General features: G+C 57.0%; 2 protein-coding genes and 1 pseudogene across 6 annotated transcripts in view; 2 read left to right on the top strand and 1 right to left on the bottom strand.

Moving 5' to 3' along the window:
- The window catches only part of LZTS2 (leucine zipper tumor suppressor 2), a 10,398-nt gene extending 4,828 nt beyond the window's left edge, over nt 1-5,570 (top strand). For 4 of the 5 annotated variants that reach the window (XM_037496203.2, XM_037496201.2, XM_037496200.2 and 1 more), the window contains exons 2-5: nt 474-923; nt 1,535-2,197; nt 2,742-2,999; nt 3,708-5,570. In XM_037496203.2, the coding sequence (XP_037352100.1) occupies nt 516-923; nt 1,535-2,197; nt 2,742-2,999; nt 3,708-4,391 (2,013 nt within the window). In that variant the 5' untranslated portion in view covers nt 474-515 and the 3' untranslated portion in view covers nt 4,392-5,570. The remainder of the gene's footprint in view (nt 1-473; nt 924-1,534; nt 2,198-2,741; nt 3,000-3,707) is intronic. The other variant, XM_037496206.2, reaches the window with a different exon arrangement.
- Nucleotides 5,438-23,251, bottom strand: PDZD7 (PDZ domain containing 7). Its single transcript, XM_037496197.1, has 16 exons — nt 22,859-23,251; nt 18,580-18,720; nt 18,090-18,264; nt 17,464-17,643; nt 17,059-17,206; nt 15,515-15,575; nt 14,784-15,191; nt 14,071-14,268; nt 12,528-12,578; nt 11,768-11,943; nt 8,304-8,395; nt 8,082-8,173; nt 7,872-7,943; nt 6,796-7,401; nt 6,394-6,494; nt 5,438-6,009 (listed from the first exon to the last, which is right to left on the bottom strand). The coding sequence occupies exons 1-16, from the start codon at nt 23,079-23,081 to the stop codon at nt 5,794-5,796; spliced, it is 2,940 nt and encodes a 979-aa protein (XP_037352094.1). The 5' UTR covers nt 23,082-23,251; the 3' UTR covers nt 5,438-5,793.
- LOC119233660 (40S ribosomal protein S25-like) lies at nt 5,585-9,210 on the top strand (annotated as a pseudogene).

Here is a 23,251-nt window from a genome sequence, read left to right as displayed (position 1 = left end):
ACTGAGGCCCATCTAGGGGAAGCTGGGCACTGCCTGACCTTGGCTCTTTGTTCCCTAATTACTATCTGGGCTGCTGACTGCTTCTCTGAGGTTGCCTCTGCCCAAACTGCCCTTAACGAGGCCACTGACCCAAGGGATCAGAGGACTGCTCCCTCTCTAACTTGAGTCCTGGCCTCTCTGGGGGATGCAACTTTGGGCTGCCAGGGGTACCGAATAACCTACAGGCCTCCCTTCCCTGCTTGGTAGATTCAGCCTTTGCCCTGTTCAGACCACAGTTGGGCAGTGGTCTAGGGCCCAGGGAGAAGTAAGGTCCATGCCAGGGCTTGGAAAGGGAACCTTGGTGAGCATCAGAGCTCGTTACTGATGTCTGAGCGGTGTTTGACCTGGGACTAAGGGTCAGGAGAGGAACTGAGGACATTGTGTAGGAGAGGGCTTGTGACAGAGAGACTCTGATGCCGCTGTTCTGCTCACAGGTTCCCCTGGAGGCCCTTGGCCAGGCCTGAGCCTCTGCCACCATGGCCATTGTGCAGACCCTCCCAGTGCCACTGGAACCCACTCCTGAGGCCACCACTGCCCCACAAGCTCCAGCCATGGGCAGCGTGAGCAGCCTCATCTCCGGTCGCCCCTGCCCTGGGGGACCGGCTCCTCCCCGCCACCACGGCCCCCCTGGGCCCACCTTCTTCCGCCAGCAAGATGGACTGCTGAGGGGTGGCTATGAGGCACAGGAGCTTCTGTGCCCAGCTGTGCCCCCCAGGAAGACCGTCCCCGGCACCAGCTTCACCTATATCAACGAGGACTTCCGGCCGGAGTCACCCCCCAGTCCAAGCAGTGACATTGAGGATGCCCGAGAGCAGCGGGCACGCAATGCCCATCTCCGTGGCCCCCCGCCAAAGCTCATCCCTGTCTCTGGAAAGCTGGAGAAGGTGAGGATTAGCCCTTCCTTTGGGGCCTGGGTGGAATCAGGATACCCTTGGAGGAGCTGGAATTTGGAGGCCTATTTAAAGGAAAGAGTATGGGCTTCAGATTGACCAGACCTGGGTTCTAACCCCAGCTCCTCCTTATTTTGGCTCCTTAGTATGATCTCAGGGAAGTCAATCTTTCTGAGCCTCAGTTTCTATGGGTGTCAAATGGAGCTAACAGATCAACTCACAGGATTGTGAGAATTAAATTGAATGACATATACATAAAGCATTTGACCTAGTGCCTGGTGCATAATATGTACTCAATAGATGTTTCCTAAGTTAGTGGAACATTATACAAGTCTGCGTTTAACTTTGAGTAAGGCCTTTGACTATGCCTAGCCTCCACTTCCTCCTGTGACGTGGGGACAGTGGTAGTATTTTGCTCATATGGCTGTTGTAATATTTGGAGACAAACCTTTTAAATTGCTTGACATGAAGCTGACACTCAGCCAGAGGTAGCAGTTGTTATCAAATATGGGGACTGGGAACCCCAGATGGGAGGGCAGGGAGTGTGATAGGGCTTTCAAAGATTTGGTGGCTCATCCCCAGTGTCACATGGCACCTCATTTCAGAACATGGAGAAAATCCTGATCCGCCCAACAGCCTTCAAGCCAGTGCTGCCCAAACCTCGAGGGGCGCCATCCCTACCTAGCTTCCTGGGTCCTCGGGCCGCCGGACTGTCTGGGAGCCAGGGTAGTCTAACACAGCTGTTTGGGGGCCCGGCCTCCTCCTCCTCTTCCTCCTCCTCCTCGGCTGCCGACAAACCCCTGGCACTGAGTGGCTGGGTCAGCGGCTGCCCATCGGGGACACTGTCCGACTCAGGTCGAAACTCACTGTCCAGCCTGCCCACTTACAGCACCGGGGGTGCCGAACCAGCCACCAGTTCCCCAGGTGGGCACCTGCCCTCCCATGGCCCTGGGCGGGGGGCACTGCCTGGGCCAGCCCGAGGGGCTCCCACTGGGCCCTCCCACTCGGACAGTGGCCGATCTTCCTCCAGCAAAAGCACAGGCTCCCTGGGGGGCCGTGTGGCTGGGGGGCTCTTAGGCAGCGGTCACCGGGCCTCCCCTGACAGCAGCTCCTGTGGGGAGCGCTCCCCACCCCCACCCCCACCCCCTCCGCCCCCATCGGACGAGGCCCTGCTGCACTGTGTCCTGGAAGGAAAGCTCCGTGACCGGGAGGCAGAGCTGCAGCAGCTACGGGACAGTCTGGACGAGAGCGAGGTGACCATGTGCCAGGTGTGGTCAGTGGCAATAATGGGGGGATGGCATATCCAGAGGTGCTGGGAGTCCAAGGAGCTGGGTGGGGGTGGAGGTGGGGCTGGGGGCATGTGCTGGGGGGTTGCAGTTTGACCCCGCATCCCCCATCTGTCAGGTTTGGTCTGTAGAGTGGTGAGGATTCCACTGGCACCACATTTACTGCCTTTCAACTTGAGCAAGTTACTTAATCGTACTGAGCCTTAGTTTCCTAGTCTGTAAGTGGAGATCCCTCTAACCTCATGGGGTTCTTACGAGATTTAAGCAAGGCAAAGGGCATAGGTGCTTAGAACAAAGCCTGCTGCCTGCGAAGGGCTGCGGAAGTGCTTGCTATTGGTGTGGTGATGCCTCTCTTATCACACAGGTAGTCATTGCCTCTGTCGCCATCATTATGCTCATTGTTGAATGGAATCTACCCTCCCTGAGCCCAGGCCACCGAACCACCAGGACAGTGGGGTAGCTGGGAGCGTCCAGGGCTCAAGGTCTGGGGAGCTGCCAGGACCCAGGTCTGCCTTCTCACCCTCAGGTATACGACGATCGGCAGCGGCACTGGCAGCGAGAGCGCGAGGCTCTGCGTGAGGATGGCGTGGCGCAGTCACAGCGGGCACAGCGAGCCCAGCAGCTGCTGCAACTGCAGGTTTTCCAGCTGCAGCAGGAGAAGCGGCAGCTGCAGGATGACTTCGCACAGCTGCTGCAGGAACGGGAGCAGCTGGAGCGACGCTGTGCCACCTTCGAGCGGGAGCAGCGGGAGCTCGGGCCCCGGCTGGAGGAGACCAAGTGGGAGGTGGGCCGGGTGGAGGGACGGGGAACAGGGTCCTGCAGAAGTGAGCCCTGCAAAGCGGAACCCAGCCTCTGGCCCCTCAACCTGCCAGTCCGAGGGTCTCCCCATACCCCCCTCTCTGGGATCAGGGTCCCCCACTGACCTCCCTTTCAGGGTGGGGTCGCATTCCCATTTGCTGCCTTTCAGCCAGTACAAATAAGGATATAGCGCTTGCTGTGTCAGGTGCCATTCTCATGCTATGGCAAATCTGTCATCCAATCCTGCCAGTGGGGAAGACTTTAGATCCCCATTTTAGAGATGAGGGAACTGGGGCCCAGAAAGACTGAAGCCCAAAATCACTCTTAGTGGCAGAGCTGAGATTTGAACCCAGGCAGTGTGACTTCCAAGTCTGTTCTCTTAACGAGACACTTAGAAATGTGGACACGGCCGTCAACGGCTCCCACTCCTGCAAAACCCGCTGCCACCCAGCTCCCAGCGCTCTGCAGTGCTTCAGCAGTAACCAGAGGTTCCCACTTTGAAAGAAAAAGATCTGGGTCTAGATTCCACTTTTGCTGCTTATCACTATGAGCTTGGCTGTGTCACTAGGTTCACTTCAGTATAAAATGAGTATAACGAGCCAGCCTCCTCTCCCTGAATGACCAGCATGATGTGAGGGCCTGCGCCTTGGGAAAGCCCTTCTCACCCTCCTCCCTGTCCACCTCCCCTCCCCAGGTGTGCCAGAAGTCGGGCGAGATCTCCCTGCTGAAGCAGCAACTGAAGGAGTCTCAGGCAGAGCTGGTGCAGAAGGGCAGTGAGCTGGTGGCCCTGCGGGTGGCCCTGCGGGAGTCCCGGGCAGCACTACGTGTCAGCGAGGGCCGGGCACGTGGCCTGCAGGAAGCTGCCCGTGCCAGGGAGCTGGAGCTGGAGTCCTGTTCTCAGGAGCTGCAGCGGCACCGCCAGGAGGCTGAGCGACTGCGGGAGAAAGCTGGGCAGTTGGACACCGAGGCAGCCGGGCTCCGGGAACCTCCTGTGCCACCTGCCACCGCTGACCCGTTCCTCCTGGCAGAGAGTGACGAGGCCAAGGCGCAGCGGGCAGCAGCTGGGGTGGGGGGCAGCCTACGGGCCCAGGTGGAGCGGCTGCGCGCAGAGTTGCAGCGGGAGCGGCAGCGGGGCGAGGAGCAGAAGGACAGCTTCGAGGGAGAGCGGCTGGCCTGGCAGGCCGAAAAGGAGCAGGTGATCCGCTACCAGAAGCAGCTGCAGCACAACTACATCCAAATGTACCGACGAAACCGACAGCTGGAGCAGGAGCTACAGCAGCTCAGCCTGGAGCTGGAGGCCCGGGAGCTTGCTGACCTGGGCTTGGCTGAGCCGACCCCCTGCATCTGCCTGGAGGAGATCACGGCCACTGAAATTTAGGGACCTTCGCATCCCAGCTCTGCAGGGAGCTCTACCGAAGGGGGGGCTATCATCTCAGTTCATCAAGGGCCCCAAAACCATGCATCCCCTGGGCCTCTGCCAATACCTTGGGGTTCCCCTATGACTTGGGTGAACAAGAGCAGACCCCTTGAAGGCCCCTTATTCACTGTCACTCAGAAGCTCCAACTTGCTCTGCCCATGTCACTCCCCACTGCTGCCACTGTCAGCCGCACTCACCTCCATGCTCACCAGCCCACCCTGTGAGGGCTGGGAAGAGGATGTGGCTCATCTCCACATTCTCCCACCCTAAAGCCAGAGAGCCAGACAGCACCAGCTGTTCCAGATGTGCCTGCCCCTACCCTGCCTGTGTTGGGGGACAGGGCTAAGACTGGGGTCTCTTCCCCAGTTCTCAGCTTGCAGCCTCTCCTGGAGTGAGGGGCTGTAGTCAGACCAAAGGAAGAACTCAGAAACGTCTTGTTTATTTGTGTTTGTGACCAAGTAGCCCCTCCCCACACCCAGGTTTATGGCCTCGTTTTCACTTGTATATTTCTCACACTGTAAATTTCTTGTACAAACCCAAAGAAAAAAATTTAAGAAAATTTTTGTTTTTAAAAAAGGCTGAGTATGCTGGATAAAGATGATGGGAACTTGTTTGAACCCCACCCATTCTTTATTTGCTGGCTGTTCCCCTACCCTCATAGAAGTCTTAGGGGGAGAAAGGAGGGGGGTGAGGACAAATACAGCGAAATGTCTGAGATCCTAGTGGGCCACAATAGGAAACTGTCTCTTAAGGTTCGAGAAAATAGCAAAGTCTGTCCCTTGCATCCATGCTGCCCCTTGCACAGGGCACTGCTTGGGGCCAAGGGAAGGAGGCAGTGACCCCTTGAGGGCCCCAAGAGTCCACACCCCGTGGTGCCTGGGGGATTTCAGGGCATTGGGAGAAAGCACCCGCCACTCCTGATCTCCAGACCAAGCTCCCCTTCCTGTCTTGGGAGCTTGGGGCAGTGAGCACAGGTGACAGACTGCCCAGAAGCACCTTGTCCTTGGACACCAAGTTTATCTGGGCAGGGCAGAGCCTTAGTGACAACAGGGGAGAAAAGACAGTGGGATGGTCTGCGCCACCTGTGTGGAACTTCTGGAAGGGGAGGTTCTGGAGTCTGAGGATGCAGGGGAGGGACTGGGGGCAGGGAGAATCTGGGCTCAGTGGAGGAGTCATGGCTGAGGGGGAGAGTCAGTACCAGGAGTCTGGATGGTAGGAGCAGGAGCCAGGGTGAAGGTCAGCTGAAGGAGGCTGGCATCAGTGGAAAGAGTCTAAATGTTGGTGTTAAGGGCATCGATGGACAGGATCTGGCCCTTACTGGGAGGTGCTGGGAACAGAGGGAACTAGAGTAGCATCAGAGGGTCAGGAGGCAGTGGAATGGTCAGCAGGAAAGCGCTGGTCAGTGAAGGCTGAGGAGCCAGAGGGTAAGTACAGTGGGTTGGGCGCAGGGACCCTGACCACAAGCTCCATCGGCTCCCGAGCCTTGTTCCGATAAGCCCGACGGATGGTGTCTACTGCTCGCTGGTGGGTCACCTGCTCCAGGCTCTCTCCATCCACAGCCACAAGCTCAAAGCCAGCCTGGGTGGGGGTAGGAGAATCAGCCCTCCCTCTGGTTAACCCCACCCCACCACCCAACCTCTCACCTCCACCCTCCAGGACACCCCCCCCCATCTGGGTGAAGGGGGTGGACAATAGGACTTTTGTGCCTGGAGCCTTTGGGGGCAGGGTGGGGTGCAGACAATGGCCCTTTGTCCCTTGGGGCCAGGGGTGGAACAGGACGGGCCGCCCTCAGGCCCAGACTGGCATGAGGGGACAGATTTTTTTCCTGGGCTTGCTCATCCTGCATGCCTGACCCCCTTGCTCCCAAGCCTCCCACGACTTGGCCTAAACATGCCTGGGTAGAAGAAGAGCACGTGCCAGCCCCGCCCCCTCCAGCTTGGCAACAGGCTGCTCCTCACCCACCTGAAGATCCCCACTGAGGAAGGCAGCCCCCCCGGGGAAGATCTTTTCTATCTTCACCATGGGCTGCACCTTGGACTCAATGCCCCCAGAGATGCTGATGCCTAGTGAGAGAAACGGGTGAGACTACACACCCCTAGAACCCAGGGCTCCCAGGAGAAACCCAGGACCCCTTCCCCAAATCCAGACCCCCAACTCCCAAGCCCTCAGACTCTGTTACTACTCAACCCTCACCTCCTAAATCCTCTAGATCTCCAACCCCTCAAATTGAGCCCCTGACTATACCCCAACACCCAGATTCTTTTCCTAGACCCATGCAGCCTAGTTGTACCCCTACACTAAGCCCACTGACCTTACCCAAGCCCAAGAGGCCTCCCCACCAGCCCCAGTCCCACCTGGACTCACCTAAGGACGGCTTCATCTTGGACAGGGTGACTGTCCGCAGCTCCCCGCTAGGCGCCTCAGTGGCTGCCTCCTCCACTGTCCTGCCAGTTCCATTCTCAGAGGGCCCCTGGGTGCCCTCTGCCGTGGCCGCCTGCCCATCGAGAGGTCTGGGCAGCGGGGGCCTGGCCTTCCGAGGTTTGTGGTAGCGCCCGTTGGCCGAGCTGGGCATGGGGATAGGCGCTGGGGATGGGGACCGCCTGCACCCAGGGGACTTGCCTGGACCCCGGCTGCGGCTGCGGCTGCGGCTGTGGCTGCGGCTCTGGGCCGGGCCCTGGCTCCGGCTCTGACGAGGGGCTTCCCTGGCCAGGGGTTCTGTCAGCAGCCAGTTGGGCCTTGGTGGCCATGGAGCAACGGGCGGCGGCTGGGGAGGGGGTGTACAGGTGCTTCGGCGTGGGGTGAAGGCATCTACTGGCACGTCTTGGAGAGGGGGGATCCCTTTCTGGGGTTGGCTGGGAGCAGAGGCACCCAGGGAGACCTGGAGGCCCTCTAGTCGCTCCCTCAATTCCCCATCACCTTCTTCCTCGGAGAAGCCATTCACAGGCAGCAGGTAGAAGCCCCCACGGCTGTCTGGGGAAGAGGGCCAAGGTCAGGCGAGCCCCTCCCAACTGGCCCAGACCACCTTGCCACACCTCCTTTGTTGGTGTCGGGGGCAGACCCAGGCTTTGGGAGTGCCGGGCCCTGCTGCCTTGTTCCCGAGCCAGGAGCCAGGTCTGCCTTCTATTGTCATAGTATTTTATTACTTTCAATTGTAATAGTAACAGTTTTATTTCAATGTGTCTAAGAAAAAGATGACTCCCACACCAAACTGGTAATTCCTCAGATTATTGCATAGAATGAGACTAGATTTAAAAAGCGAGTGGGTTTAAAGCCAATTTGGTGAATAATAGCACAGGTGGTGGTGGCAGTGCTCGAAATGGTTTTGGTGGATAAGGGAGCGCAGCTCTGAAGCCACAGCCCCAGCACAGCAGGAGTGGAAGCCACTCTCCCTGCCATGTCCCCGGGGGTGCCCCTCCCCAGCCTCTGGGGCTCTGACTAACCAGGCACAGGGGTGATGAGGTGACGCTTGGGCGGTGTGTCCTGCCGGGCTGGTCGCAAAGCAGGAGGCCATACTGGGCAGAGAGGAGAACAGATCAGAGGCAGGGGACACCGGCTGGCTCCCTGATGCCCACGCTGAAGGGGCATTCTGCACTCCTCTCCACCGGGAAAGCCACCCTCCTCCCCACCAGTCCTGTCCCTCAGCTGCTGACCTGCCCTGCTCTTGAGAGCCTCAAAAGCCTCCAGTTCGATGGGCATCACCATGCTGTCGAAGCGCCCCAGGTCTGTGGGGGCCACCACGCTCCTGCGGGAGAGGGCAAAGGTGCAGGGTTCAGTTCTGGAGGTGCCAGCAGGGATTTCGGTCCTGGGAAGGTTGGGGGGCCATATCAGGGGCCTCCCTCCTCTCCCCAGCCCTCCCCAATGATCCCCCACACCTGATGTCCCTCAGCAGCAGCAGCTTGGTAGGCCGGTCCAGAATGGCCAGCAGGGGCCTCACCAGGTCCTCCACGCCGCCCTCGTGCACGTACTGCAGAGAGGGGCAGCTGAGGGGGGGAGCATGCCTGGGTAGGCAGAGCCCTCCCCGGGGTTAGGAAAGTTTCTCCCTATCACCAGGCTGCCCTGGATGGTCTTATCCTGGTGCCTATGTGGAAGCGGGCGATAATAACAGACTTTCTTCCTTTTTGTCTGACATCCTAGCAAGGCTGCTGTGCTAGCTGCTGCTCTCCGAGCTCCGTGATGCCACCCAACGAGGACACACGAAGAAAGACGTGGCAAGTCGGCCAAGAAAGACAAAACCCCAGTGCACAAATCTGGGGGCAAGGCCAAAATATAGAAGTGGTCCAAAGGCAAAGTTCAGGACAAGCTCAATAACTTAGTCTTGCTTGGGAGAGCGGCACGTGACAACCTCCGCAAGGAAGTTCCCAACCACAGGTTCGAACCCCCGCTGTCGTATCTGAGACTGAAGACTCGGGGTTCCGCGGCCCTGCAGGAGCTCCTCAGGAAAGAACTTAGCAAACTGGTTTCAAAACACAGAGCTCAAGGAATGGACACCAAAAACAGCAAGGGTGGAGGTGCCCTTGCTTCTGAAGATGCGTGTACAGATTCCACCACCTGGACACATTTTGGGAAATAAAACACTATTTAAAAAGAAATAATAACAACAGAACTGTAACAGCAACGACAATATGGCAGCTCTGGGACGACACTCTCCTAAGCCCTCACGCTTAGCAACCTCCCTGACGTTAACCCTTCCCGTTATGATGGGATGAGGAGTGAGGCTGGAGAGGAGGCCTTGGCCTCTGGCCACACAGACAAGGAAGTGCAAAGAGGGCCTGGAACCTGAGAAATCTGGCTCTTGCTTGCTCTGGTGGCGGAAAAGGATGTACAAGGAGCGGACTCGCCTCCCCACCCCCACTGCCCTGCCAGAAGGAAGGAAGAGAGCCAAAGCTAGGCTGTGGGCCTGCTGCCCCAGCGCGTGTCTGCTTACAGACCTACAAATTGAGCTTTGTTCAGGGATGTTATGGGGACCTTGGGGAAGGGGTGGCTCTCCAGAAGGCCTCTCCAGTCAGTTCCCAGGGGTGCGGAGGCTTTTCTACCAGGCACTGCCCGGATGCCACCAGCCACACCCCACCCACCCCTGCAAACCAACTAACTCAACACTGGCAGCCGCCCTACTTGGATGGCAAGCGCCCCCTGGTGGTGAGACACACACTGATTCAGAGACAGCGCCCTTAGGGGTAGACACAGAGACACAGTGTGCCCTGGTGGGCAGGGAGAGACATTCATAAATAACTGGACATAAACTATAAACTATGTGTGTGGCCCAAAACCACACACAAAGTCACAGGGACGCATACATACACAAATTGACAATACTCTCCTTTTGTCTGGCAAGAGATACATGTAATTGCATAGAACCAGCCACATATGTGCACGCATTTCAAGTCCACAAATCTGCATTCTGCATGCACCAGGGGCCAGGCCTTGTCCTGGACAATGGGGGCACAACAATTTAGACCCTGTTCCAGATAACAGGAAACTCAGTCTAATGGGAATGAGGGTTAGAAAGAGCCATGTACCCCAAATAACCACAAACCACTGGCAATGGGGCATAGGGTGTCTCAGAGGAAGGTGAGATCAGAGTAGGTGTCTCGGAGGTGGTGGCACTGACACTGACTACACTGGAGGAGAGATGCAGTGACAGCATAAAAGCTGGAGCAAAGCATTCCATGGGTGATGGAGAATAACAGCAGATGGAGGCTAAACTTGACCACGGGATACAGGAAGGGCCTTCTGTAGGTGTGACTACATCTGTGAGCAGGACCGCCTAGAGCCGTGTAGTTGATAACCTGTATGTGCCTATGTGTGATGGGGGAGGTGATAATGTGGTGATGATGAGAACGCTGAGGTTAGTGGGTTGGGAGTTAAATCAGGGAGGGCCTTGAATGTGAGGACAGAGAATGTGCTCTCTCTTCTGCCAGATAAAGGATTACTGAGGGGGTGTAAAGTGTTCAGAGAGTGGTTACAATGCCTGGTCTGAGGCTGTGAGGAGACCGCTAGGGCGAGAGTGGAGGGAGGCCTGGGTTCTGGAGTTACAAGTTTGAGTCACTAGGGGTGTTTGCTATCACTCTGTCCAGGTCTCCACTCCAGAGGGTCTGATGTCTTGGTGTGCATGGGGCTGGGTCAGGTTTGGCTGGTATGCATAGACCCTCAGGTATTCTGTACAGGGGCACAGTGAGGGGCCCTGCCCTTTGCAGGGTGGGAGGAGCAGAGGGATGAGGCAGAGGGAAACAGACACAGAGCCCCACCTAGTGGCCAGAATCCATAGTCGCAGCTCACAGGAGGCAGACACACTAAGCTCCACTTAGCCCTCAGAATCCTGGCTGATACTTGGCTTAGCACAGAGGCTCTCAGCTGCTCCCCAACATGCGTCCCTATCTGCATCTCTGCTGCAAATGTGGTCTTGGTAAAAGGATGCATGAATTACTGTGCCTCAGTCTTCAAGTGACACACACGTGCACACTCACACACAGATAAGGTCACACAGCTAAATCAACAAAAACACAGGTACCCCCACAGACACATGCATACATCACACGGATATGCAACACAGCCTCACCCTGACGGAGGTGAGGAGGTGTGGGGAGCCACAAATGATTTCTTGAAACTCCTCTGCTTGCCGGTACATTCAGGCTTACAGGCGCTGACACAGATTCATTACACAGAACCCTTGACAGAAAACCTGGGTGTTTCTGAGTCAGAACAACCCTCCTGCACCTTCCCAACATTTAGGCTACAAAGACTCTCTCAAATCTAGCTCCGCCCCACCCTGAGGCCCTCTAGTTCTGTTTGAAGTAGAAGGGAACACAACAACAGGGTAGGAGTTGGGAGAGGCTTGAGGTGTGTGGGAGGACAAAGGCTTACTGACTTGGGTAACAGGGGAGGGGGCCTGGCACAAGGCCCGGCCTGTGGCCTGACCCAGGAGCAGAAGGAAGCATGGAGAGCAGCTGGGCTTAGAGGACAGCAGAGGCAGGTAAATGCAGGGAGTCACGTCTCCCCACTCCTGCCTGACTCCTCCTCAGCTTAAATATCACCTCCTCTGGGTGGCCCTCCCAGACCACACCATCTCATTTGTGCCTCTTGGGTTGTCATATGGTTTTCCCTTCACAGCAGCTTGCATGATTTGTCACTATGTATTAGTGTTTAGGTTCTAATTATTGTGTTAGTGTCTATCTATCTCCCCTTCCTGACTGTGATGGCTGAGTGTGTGTGATTTCTGCTTTTACTGACCACTGGTGTCACAGGGGCTGACCCCGGCACACTGTGACCTGAATGAATGAGGGGTGAGGAGACTGAGGGGTGGCCTTGTGCTGAGTGGGGGCAGGCTCTGGAGGCTCACCCGGGAGCAGTGGCGGGTGACTGCCAGCACCTCATCATCGGTCAGCAGCCGCCGGGCCAGGTCCTGAATAAGGGGCTGACGGCTCTCCCAGGCCTGCACCCGCTCGTCCACACTGGGCAGCTGGCTGGAGGGGCTCCCGGACCTGGCAGAGAGCGGGACCCGGCCCCTCTCCCGGTCTGCAAGGCAGGAGCATAGGGGTATAATGATGGGTCCAGGAGTCATCAGGGGAGGGGCCAGGGGCTTCCCTTGGTGAGCGTCAGACCCCAGGACAGGCCAGCTGAGAGGCCAAGGCATCCCCAACAGAATTCCAGCCCAAATGTTCCTCCTTATGGTTTCCCGCAGCAATCTGCTCCTAAGTGGAGTTCCAACCCAGGCCTCTCAGCCCCCCAACACAGACCCCTCTCTATTCCTTCGTGGAGCACTAGCCCACCATCCTCTAGGCTGCCGAACATGCACTGTCATTCTAGTCTGTTCCCTCGTTAGCGTTCTAGCACAGGGGCCACCATTGTCCCTAAATCTATCTTTGGGAGTCTCAACCCAAGCTCCCCAGTCATGCATCCCAATATCTGTCTGAAACCCTATCTCTCCTACTATGCTTAGTCGAATTCTTTTAGCTGCCCCGGTTATGCACCTCCTTATCTGCCTGAGCTCCCATGCTGAACCCCAGCTAAGTTTAGCCCCTGGGCTGTCCCCAACATGCACCCCATTGGCAGCTTTACTATAAAGCAAGCTTTGGCAAAGGAAGAGATGCACGAATTACCACGTCTCAGTCTCCAGGTGACAAACTTCTGCACGGGCCCCAGTCCCCCTGCTATGAAGAAGAAAGTCTCAGCTGAAGACTCAGGCCCCCGATCTAAAAACAGGGGCTTGGGCCTCAGGACTGACTGTGTAAATGACTGAATGGAGAGGTCAGGCCGGGAGGGGCAGGGCAGGCGGGCAAGGGGCCAGGTCACGCAGGGCTGGAAGGCCAGGCTCGGGTTAGGACCTCATTTATAGGCAGTGGGGAGCAAGTGAGGGTTTTCCATCAAGAACAGTGTGACCGCGGTGTGACCTCTGCTTATGGAAGTTCACTTGGAAGCAAATAAATGGGGGCAGAAGCCCAAGGACAAAGCTTAGGATAGCACCTACCTTCAGAGGACAGACAGAGAAAGAGGAACCTTTGAGGAAGACAGAGGAGTGGCGAGAGAGGTGTCGGGACAACCAGGAGAGAGCAGGACCCCGGGGGCTGTGGGAAGAGAGGGTTGAGGCAGGGGCCTGGCCTGCTCTGATTTGAGGCATTATTTCGCACCCATGGGTCTGTCTCCTCTGACCTCAAGGAGGGGCAGGGCCTAAGTCCTCATCCTCTGGTTGCTTTTGCCTACCCAACATCCACTCTCCCTTCTGGAAACACCACCCTGATTTCACCTGGGGACCCCTTCTCAGTGCCTGTACTCCAGGTGGGCAATGCCCCGACCTGACCCCTGAACGCATCCCCTCCCTGACACAGTGATTTGCTGGTCAAGTGATTCCAGCAAGCCACGGGTCTGGGGCTTCAGCTGCAAGTTTTTAAGGAGCAGCTCTCTTTCCGCTGTGTTGCTAAGTGACCGTGGCCATCTTAACTCCTAGTAGGCAAAGACTGCGTGACAGTGACGCCAACCAGGAACCAAAAGATGGAGGGGCCGATGTCTGGTGAGACTGTTTACACCTTTACTCCAGCTTAAATCACTAGCTTCGCCAACAAGTTCCTTTTAAAGCTAAATTGAGTTTCTGTCACATGCAGCCCCACAAGCCTTAACTCATCTACTCCCGGTTTCCAAACCTCACCAGAGATGAGGCCCTCTGTGAGGGTCCCAAGGAAATGCCTGGCAGTAGTGAAGCTTGCCTATGCCATCCTGCCTGTGTCCTGTTCTAGAAATTGCCCTGCTCTAGGGTGGTTCTAGAACTGTGTAAACTCTGGCCAGGGAGGCAAAGCCAGTTGCTCTAGGAAAGTGGTACCCTCTTCCCCTCAGCACCAAGAACACGGGGATTGGACCCAAACGCTCTTCCATTCCTTGTTATCAGTGACTCTAGCAGTTTTCCCTTCTGTGAAATGGGTATAACAATGACTACTTTATTTCCAGAACCCCTTCTGTGTACCAGATAGTGTTCTAAGTGATCCACATATACAATACACTGACTCCTCACTATTCCTAAAGCTGTAGGTATTATTGCTTCCATCTACTTACGAGGAAACTGAGGTGCACAGGGTGGATTCACAGCTAGTAAGAAGCAGTGTGGGGTTTATATTTTACCTCTGCCCTCCTCCCCTGACAGCCAGCACTCACCTTTCTCCATGTCTAGGCAAGGGCGAGGCTTGCTGGGGCTGCCCCTGTCCAGTGTCCAGGCCTCTCTGCGCCCGTCTCCTGTCTGCCGCCCCTGCCGCCCTCCCTTGACGAAGAGGTTCATCAGGGTCTTGGAACGTTGCAGGGCCCCCTTCTCCCCAGAGGACCCAAACTTCTCCTTCTTCCGCTGCTTCTTCTCCTCTGCAGACACGAGGGAGCACCCAGGGGGCTGGAGGGGTGGGCAGAAGGGAACGAAGAGGTGCAGGGGTATGGGGAGGGGCAGAGAGAAGGCAAAGGAAGGGGTGGACAGGATCTGCAGTGGTATAGGAAGGGGGTGTGGGGATGGAGTGGGGGTGCCTCCTCCAATTTTTCACCCATCCCCCACCTCATAGCTACTATGTGAAGAGAATCTGGATGGTGGGATGTGTGTGTAAACAGGCAGAGCACTCCAGGATGCCGGGGCTGAGTTAGGGCTGGTTGGGTTGACAGCAGTTGGCAGGAGCTGGGGCTGGGGCTGAGGGTAGGTTTGGGGCTTGGACCAGTTTAAAATGGAGCACCCAGCAGTGTCTGAGTGTAGTCTAGGGCGGAGGTCGTGGCTGGGCTGGGCTGGAACTGGATCAAGACCAGGGATGAAAGGTGGATTGGGGCCCAGAACAGGGCGTGAGGCAGGTTTGGAGCTGGGGAGTTTTGGAGCCACCGGCCCCCCGACCACGTACCCCACAAGGTCAGGTGGCTCTGAGAGCGTGTGATGGGGGGCCGGGGTCTGCTGAGGGCCAACAGCAGAGCTGTCTTGGGGGATTCCGAGAGCGCAGAGTCCAGGCGGCGGGCAGCCGGGCGTCCGTCGGAGCGGATGGCTGTGTCCCTGAGAATAACTGTGGGCCGCACGCTGCACCAGGTCTCCACGCGGCCCCCCATGTCGGGGTCTGTCTGCATGGCTGTGTCGGCGCGACCCCAGCCTGGGCTCAGGCTGCCGGGCTCCTCAGGGCCCAGACAGACATCTGCGCGGTCGGAGAGCAGGGAGCCCGAGCCCTCGGCCGAGCTGTAGGGGGCGCTAGAGGCACACGAGGAGACGCTGGAGCTGCTCTCGGAGGCCGGGCACAGCTGCTGCAGCACCCCGTTGCTCACTGGGGAATGGGGAAGGCAGGCAGTCTCAGGGGTCTGGCCAGATGGCTTCAGGACCCTGCCAGGCTTGCAGACTGCTGCTGGGCTTGGGGGGAGAGGAGGGAGAGGCAGCCACCCCGTATGGGGAACCGTTGCTGAGAGACCTTAGGCAGGTCACTTCTCCATCCACCCCGAGACTCCAGACCCATGGGAACCTGGAAATTAATCTGAAACTTCTCCAAGGGGAATGGGCGCCGGACAGTGTGAAAGTCCTAGGAGACCTTGGACTCCCTGCCCATTTATCCTTCAGGGATTTTGGCCCCACCTGGGGGTGTGCGTCACTTACGTCGGTCCAGCCAACAATACTCAGAAACCATCTCCTTGTAGGCAGGGTACCGGCCGGTCTCCTGGGGAGGGGGGATATGAGGGGATAAGAGGTAGTTATGGGGGCATGGAGGGTGGGAAGGTAGGAGGTAGGGTGATGGAAGGTGGGGATAAGGGGGGTTGGGGAGTGGGTGAGAAAGAGGGTAAGCATGGGGGTACAATGGGACAGGAGAAACTTTACAACCCTACTACTCTTTGAGTTCATCATGTTCTAGTCACAGGGTTGCTTTATTGCTGAACATGCCAAGTTCTTTTGTACCCCAGGGCCTTTGCACATGCTGTTCCAGCTGCCTGGATTCTCTTCCTTTAGTCATCTTGTGGCTAACTCCTTCTCCTTCTTCAGGTGTCTCCTTCTCAGAGAGGTCAGATTGGGACCCCCTGGCTAAAAGGGCCTTCCTGAAATAACCCATCACATTTCTCTGTTCATTTCCACAATCTGCAATTATCTAGTTTTTCTGGTCCCAGTAACAGAGATCTTCTCTGTCTTGTTTCCTGTTGTAGCCCCAGAACCTGGTATAGTGGCTGTCATGTAAGAGGTAATCAAAAATATTGGGGGGGCCTCCCGGGTGGTACAGCAGTTGAGCGCTGGGTTGCAAAGCTGCCTGCAGCCTCTGCTGTGCCGGTTCGATCCCTGGCTGCTCCCTGGCTCCGGAGGAGGGTCCCACGTGGCGCGCAGACCTCTCCTGCCGCCCGCTGCTCCCCTCAGCAGTGTACTTCTTCGTCAGTCTGCCTGTTCTGTTCCCCGCTCTGGCTCTGGTGAATTCTCTCACCCTTCCGTGCTTCTGACTGTACCCAGTGCTTGTATAAATAAATAAATAAATAAATCTTTAAAAAAAATATTGGGGGAATGAATGGGGGGGCAGAGTGGGAGAGGAGTTGCCTTTGGGATAGTATGAGAGCAAAGAGAGAGATGGGATGCGGTGGAGGGAAGCACAGGCAGTACGGGCGCGGGGAGAGAGGCACTGTATGGTGAGATGGGTGAAGGCCTGGGGAAGAGGAAAGGAAGGATTGGGAACTGGGAGAATGAGGCATCCCCTCCTCCAGGAGTAGAGTAAGAAGGACCCGATCCTCAGGGACGTGTGAGACCCACATGAATAATGAATCCAGTGGCCTCCCCTGAAATCCAATCTCTGGCTCCAGCCCAGCCTTCCTTGCCCTGTGCCCTGAGGATGCCCATCACTTGGGCCCTGCCAAAGCCACAGCTTCCACTCCACCCTCCTGGGCAGGACATTTTTTCCTTTCCACCTTAGGTCTCCACAGTCATAAGAAGGGGCACCACCCTAGGCATCGGGGAGGAGGCCTGGAGCCAGTGGGGTAACTGACTGTGGTTCCTGAGTCATTTTACCTTTTTGAACCTCAGTCTCTTTGTCTACAAAATGGGGAGAGAACAACACCTGCTCTACCTCCCACAGGGCAGAGGAAAAGTCAGAAATGGCAGAGCTACAGGCATAATCCGGTGCGCTAGTGCTCGGGCGAGCCTTCCCCAACTCCCTCAGGGCTGCCCACCTTGACGGTCAACATGATGTGCGTTTGGCCCTTTAGCACCTCCACGGCCTGGCTGTGGCTGATGTCGTCGAACCTGACCCCGTTGGCCGCCAGGACCTGGTCCCCCACCTTGATGCCGTTCTCTTCCGCCAGCCCACCACGGTCCACTCTGGGGTCAGACAGGCAGTGGTATGACAGGCTGCCCGCCGGCCCTGCTGTGCCCTGTTCTGATGCTTCACTGGGGTGCAGAGCTGCCCCACTTCAGCTTCTTGGCCTTCTCCTGGGGACACTCGGCTCCTCCCCAGGTCCCAGCCCTGACCTAGACCCCCATCTAGATGTGTGGATGGCCAGACCTCACTTGCTGACCCCTCCCCGGCCCAGCCCGGGCCTGTTCCCAGCCTGATTCCTGCCCAGCCCAGCCCTCACTTGGAGACGTAGATGCCCAGGCCAAACTCCTTGCCCCCGCGGATGTTGAACCCCAGGCAGAAGTCGTCGGAGGTCGTGTAGAGATGCACAATGCGGCGCCGAGCGCCCTCCTCGGAGCTGCTGCGGGAGGGCGTGGAGCCACACTTCTCCACCACCAGCCGCCGGTTCACCACATCCACCCTGGGACGATAGCAAGGGGCCCCTGCCTGCGCCCCAATCCACAGCCATCCCCCCTCCCTGCAGGGGAAAGGAGGGGTGCCTTTGGGGGACTCCCCAACCTGAGATCTTCAGTGGGACAGTGACCTGGCGTGAGGCCCCCTTTGGAATCCTCACGAGGCCCCTGAGGGAGAGGTACCGTGGCTCTCTGGGCTGGCAGTAGGGGGTGGGAGGGGTGTCACTGGGGTCTGGATAGAAGGGCTGTTAGCGGAGGACTGGGGGACAGACAGGGCCCTTCCCCCACTGCCATGTCAGGTCTTAGGGACCATGTTTCTTGCCAGAGGGCAGGGGGAGCAGAAGCCATACTAGCCAGGTGCCCCCTGCCCTCAGCCTCGCCTGCCTGGGCTTTGGGTGGTGGTGCTGGGGTGCACAGGGTGGGGTGAGGTCAGGGCCGAAGCAGGCGTTCTCACCACGTGGTCTTCTCCTTGGAGAATTTGATGCCCGGCACGCGGCCCATGCGCCTCACCATCATGTGCAGGCGGCTGCTGCCTGTCAGCACCTTCACGGCACTGCCCATGGTGGTGCTCTCCAGGCTCAGCCCGTTCACCTCCGTGATCTTGTCCCCCACGCACAGCCCAGCCTGCTCTGCTCCAGGGAAGAGGGGTGGCTGGCGTGAGCCCCTTGGGAAAAGTCCCTCTGAGTAAGGTTGAGACTCTCCCATCAGACCCGGCCCCCTGGGGTGAAACTAAGCTGCTTCCACCAGATTGGGGATCCCCACTTAGGGTCTCACTAGGGACCTGAAATTAGCCCACTTTTTTCTGAGGGGGGCCCTGTCTCCCTATCAGATCAGGCCCTCCAAAGCTGAGAGCGCTTTCCTTCCATCCTGACAACAGCATCCCAGGCCTCCCCAGGGTGGGGGTCACATCCTAAGCCAGAATGTGGCCACTGGGGGCTGCTCACCTGCACTGCTCCCCTCCTCCACCTTGCTGACAAAGATGCCCAGGCCGTGCTCAGAGCCTCCCCGCACACTGAACCCCAGCCGCCCCGCTGGGCTCTTCTCCACTCGGACCGCATGGATGATGTCGCTCTCGTCACTGTTGGCTGTGGGTAGTGGCCCAGGCATGATTCCCTGCCCATGCTGGGCACAGAGCACCCCTGGGTTTCTCACCTTAGGGTCTGCAAAGACTGGCTTGCTGGACACAGGTACCTAGGGCCCTAAATGTTGGGGGGCGGGGGGTGAGGGTGGGGGTGGTGTACAGCCAATTTCTGAGTGCTCTCAGGTGATTTTGAGACCACAGGCCCAGGAGGGTGTGGGAGCAAGCAGGACAAGACTCCATGCTAGAAGACACTGTTCTCCCCTCAGTGTGTGTGTGTGTATCTGGGTTCTTCAGTTTGCAGCAAAAATAAGCATGTTATCTCCTCTTCAAGTAGTTGAAGAGATATTCTGTGAGAGGCATTAGATGTTTTATCTGTGTAACCCAGAGGGCAGAGCCCAGCCCTCATAATGGAGTTAGATGGAGATAAATTTAGTAAGAGGAAACTTTCTAAAACCTTTAGTTGTCTGACAGTGAAATGAGTTTTCCAGGATAGGTAATGAGTCCCCACTATTTGGAGGCATACAAGCTGGGACTTGGTAAATCGCCGTCTGGAACAGTGTGGAAGGATCTCTGAAGCCCCTTCTATTTTTTTTTTTTTTTTGACTGTGTGATTCTGGAGCTAAGGGTTCTGGTGCTCCTGATTACACCCCAAATGGGTCCATGCTGCCATGTGCCCAGCCCCAGGGTGCCCTCTATGAGCCCCAGGAAAGGCAGGGGAGGGGGCTCCCCAGGAGCTGGAGCTGTCAGGAAGGTTCTCAGGGGACTAAGTTGGGTGGGATGAGGATGAGTGAAGGGGAGTGGAGGACACTGACAAGGAGCGGGAGGAAGCAAAGCTCGGGCGGTGGGTCCTGGAGAAGCCTGTTGGCTAGAGGGGAGTGTTGGGGGGGGGGGTTGGAGCCCAGTTGAGGTCAAGGGCAAGGCTTCCTCTAGAGGTGTTTGAAAAAGAGAAATCACACGCGCGCGCACACACACACACACACACACACACACAAACCTATTTGATCTAAAAGAAATAAGGTGACAGTGCATGACCAGGATGGCTCAGGAAGAAATCCCTGAGGGCAGCCCGAGGCAGGGACAGGAAGTCCTGGTGCTTCCTGGCTGGTTCTCTCTGCACAGGTCTCGGCACGTTTTTGGCCCAGTCCAGGAACCTGTGGCTCTCCCTCCCCAACCCTCTTTCTCCTCAGTCCCCCCCCCGCTAGGGCTTCCCCAGGGTCCTGTGCCAGGGATATGTCAAATCTGGGGTTTCTCTACTTCCATTGCTCAGGCCAGGGACAGGAACCTCTCCCTGCAGGCACTTAGCAGCAGCCTCCTCACTATCTCCCCATTTCTGTATTTGCCCCCCTTTATCCATTCTCGACGCAGTGGCCTGAGTCATCTTTTATAATAGGTCACGCTTTCCCCTGAATAGAAACTTCAACACCTGCTCCTCCTTCTAGAATGAACTCTAGCCACCCCCAATTAGGCCCTGAACAGGTGTTCCTCTGCCTACCTTTCTGCCCTCACCACTCACGATCACTGAACTTTGGCTACACTGATCTTCCTGTGCCTTTCACTGGCCAGGGAACACTCAGCCTGTGATACTCTTGCCTGGACTTTTATAAAGCCAGATGCCATTCCTCGATCCCTTCTGGCCCAGAGCCTGCACACTCAGAGAAATCTTTCTGGGTGAAAGAAGTCCCTTCTACCTCCTGCCAGAAAGTCTCTGTTGGAGCGGTTCTCAAAGTGTGCTCTCCAGAGCAGCGGCGGTGCCTGGAACGTAATGACATGTGGCTTCTCGGCCTTCCCTGCAGGGCCGCTGGATCAGAAGCTCTAGGTAGAGGGCTCAGCAATCTGCCTTTAAACAAGCCTCTCTGTGCCTCCCTGGTGGCGCAGGGATTAAGACGCAACCTATGAAGCAATCCGCAGCCACTGCAGCACGAGTTCGATTCCCAGCCGGCCAGAGAGAAACCCACATGGCTGGACAGACCTCTCCTGTCTCGCCCGCTGCTCCCCTCAGCAGTGTACTTCAGTCCGTCTGCCTGTTCTGTTTCCCACTCTGTCTCTGGTGAATCCTCTCACCCCCCACATCTTTGGCCTGTACCCCAATTCTTATATATAAATAAATAAATCTTTAAAAAAAATAAACAAGCCTCTCCACCTGCAGCGGTTCTGATGTATCTTAAAGTTTGAGAACCACCTATCATATCATCCACAATAGTACCTTTGAGATTCTTACCAAACTTTCTCATTCTTTGCTTATTTGCATATTATTCACTTTCTGTCTTCTTCCCCTCTGCAGTAATCAACCACAGTGGGGACCTGGTGACTCATTACCACCTGCCTGTCCCCAGTAGGGTGCATGGTGCTTGGTATTTGCTATTCTTTGACTAAAAGAAAGGAAAAGTGGGTGGATGAATGAATGAATAAATAAATGAATGAATAAATGAATAAATGAATAAAGGGCTGATTTGGATTAAAGATAATCCAGTTACTCTGGGACCAGTTGAGTTTGAGGAGCTGGTGGAAGCTTGGGGGTGCTGTGCATGTCTTCCCACGTGGGTGTTCTTCCCATGGCATCTCCCTTTTCCATTACTTTATACCCCTGGGATGGTCTAAGAACATGGGGGAGGGGCTCAAAGCTGCTCCAGTTAGGAGATGTTTGTGCTCAGGCAGCGCTCAGAGCACAGGGGTAGGGCGCCCCCCCAAACCGTGCGAGCAGTGCCCAGACCTCCCAATGTTTGGAGAGGTTGCTCCCCTAGCTGCACTGAGGTACTGGTGCCGTGGGGACAGAGGGAGAGAGAAATCTGGGAACTTCTGGGAGAGGATCCTCAGGGCTGGTGTACGTAACCCTGTGTCATGGCTGGGCATGCGCGTGTGTGGGGTGTGGGCGGGAGTAAAGCACAGCTCTTTTAGTAAAATGGGATTGACAAGGGCCGTGCTGCAGGCCCTCAACTCTCCCCTGCACGTCACCTAGCTCCTCTGCGGACTCCATGCCCCGGATGACAATGGCGACCTCAGCAATGCCCTACTGTTCACCCAAGGTGAGGCCAATATGGTGGGTGAGGTGGGGTAAGCACCCGGAACTGCTGCAGGAAAGCCTCCACCCTTGCCCCAGCCGGGGGAGGGAAGCAGGTGCCCTGCGAGCAGGCGCTAAGAAGTCCAGCCTGGGGTCTAGCCAGGGAAGCTCTGTGGCGGGGGAGGGGGGAGGGCAAGAGGCTGGAGATATTTATCTGGTCCTTCCCGTGCACACAAAGCTCAGGCCCAGGGGACCGTTCCTCCCCTGGCGTTCAAGCTCCTACCTTGCTCACCGGCTCTTTGTCGCTTCACATCTGTCACTGCAGCCAAGCTTTCTCCTCAGTGCCCGCCCTGCTGTCCTCCTTTTCACTCCAGTTCTTGTCTGTGATGCCTGCCCCCACCGCTCTCCCCCACACAAATTACTCTAGTGCTCCGTTTCTAGCCTGCTATGTCGCACATTTCTGGAAGTTGACGGCTGGGTGTTTTTTCTCTCTGGGTCTCCTGCAGGACCTAACCAGGCTGAGAAGAAATTCGCACGCAACGAAACAGCGTTAAGTAACTACATCAGCTTAGCTCTCCTTCTCCTTCAGGCCTCAGCCCTGTGGCTTCCTCCCTGACCCTCCACCCTCCTCTTCTCCTCCTCTCCAGAACACTGACAGCTCTACCTTCCTTCCTTTCCACCTGAGGTTTTTCCTTCTGACTCGCAACTGGGCACTGACTCCTCACAGTCCAGCACAGAGCTGATCACACAGTGGGCGGGTTGATGGGGGATGTCCTTCTCCATCCTGTATCCCCTAAAGGATACACAAATGGGTTGAGAGAAAGGAAGGGTCCATGGGAGGAAGAGGTCAGCTTAACACCATGCCTTGCTCACAGGGGGGCTAGCACAACATACACACACACACACACACAAGCACACACACACAAGCACACACACACCTTTCCCTGCACCATGCCCCTGGAGCCCTAAAGGACTGGCCTGGAGAAGTGAAAAGGATAGATGAAGAAGGGTGAATGGATTTCCAGAGGGTTCCGCATGCCCCTAAGATTCTCATCTCTGGAGTTCCCCCACCCAACTTGGCCCTACCTCCTCCACCTTAGTGCCTGCAGTCCTCTACCCCCACCCTCAGCTTCCAGGCCCCCACCTTCAATGGGGGAGTTGATGAGGATGACTCGGCCCATGGGCGATGAAGCTCGAATTCCGCGGGGGGGCCCATTCAGCAGCCGCTGCTGCTTTCTCAGCAGGTATCGCGTTGCGGAGCCAGAGTCGATGCCCAGGTGGCCTCGGGAGGAGAGGGTGCTCAGAGAGCTGGAGCTCAGGTCCCCCAGGCCCAGAGGGTCGGAGCCCACTGTGAAGCTCTGCGCCATGGTGGCTGAACTGGGGCAGTGCCCTAAGGGTCCAGAAGGAACCTGCTAGCCCTCTGGTGGAGGGTGTCGCGGGCTCTGGCCTCCATGAGCCTGCTCCGCAGGACTGGGGTCTCAGTGAACTGGAGTCTCCCACCTCGCTGCTCTGAGGAGTGTGTGCTCCAGGCCTGCTC

The sequence above is a fragment of the Talpa occidentalis genome, unplaced genomic scaffold, assembly GCF_014898055.3.
Source record: "Talpa occidentalis isolate TD23 unplaced genomic scaffold, MPIMG_talOcc4v2.1 talOcc4.8, whole genome shotgun sequence".
NCBI classification, from domain to species: domain Eukaryota; kingdom Metazoa; phylum Chordata; class Mammalia; order Eulipotyphla; family Talpidae; genus Talpa; species Talpa occidentalis.
This window is presented reverse-complemented; position numbering and strand designations above follow the sequence as displayed.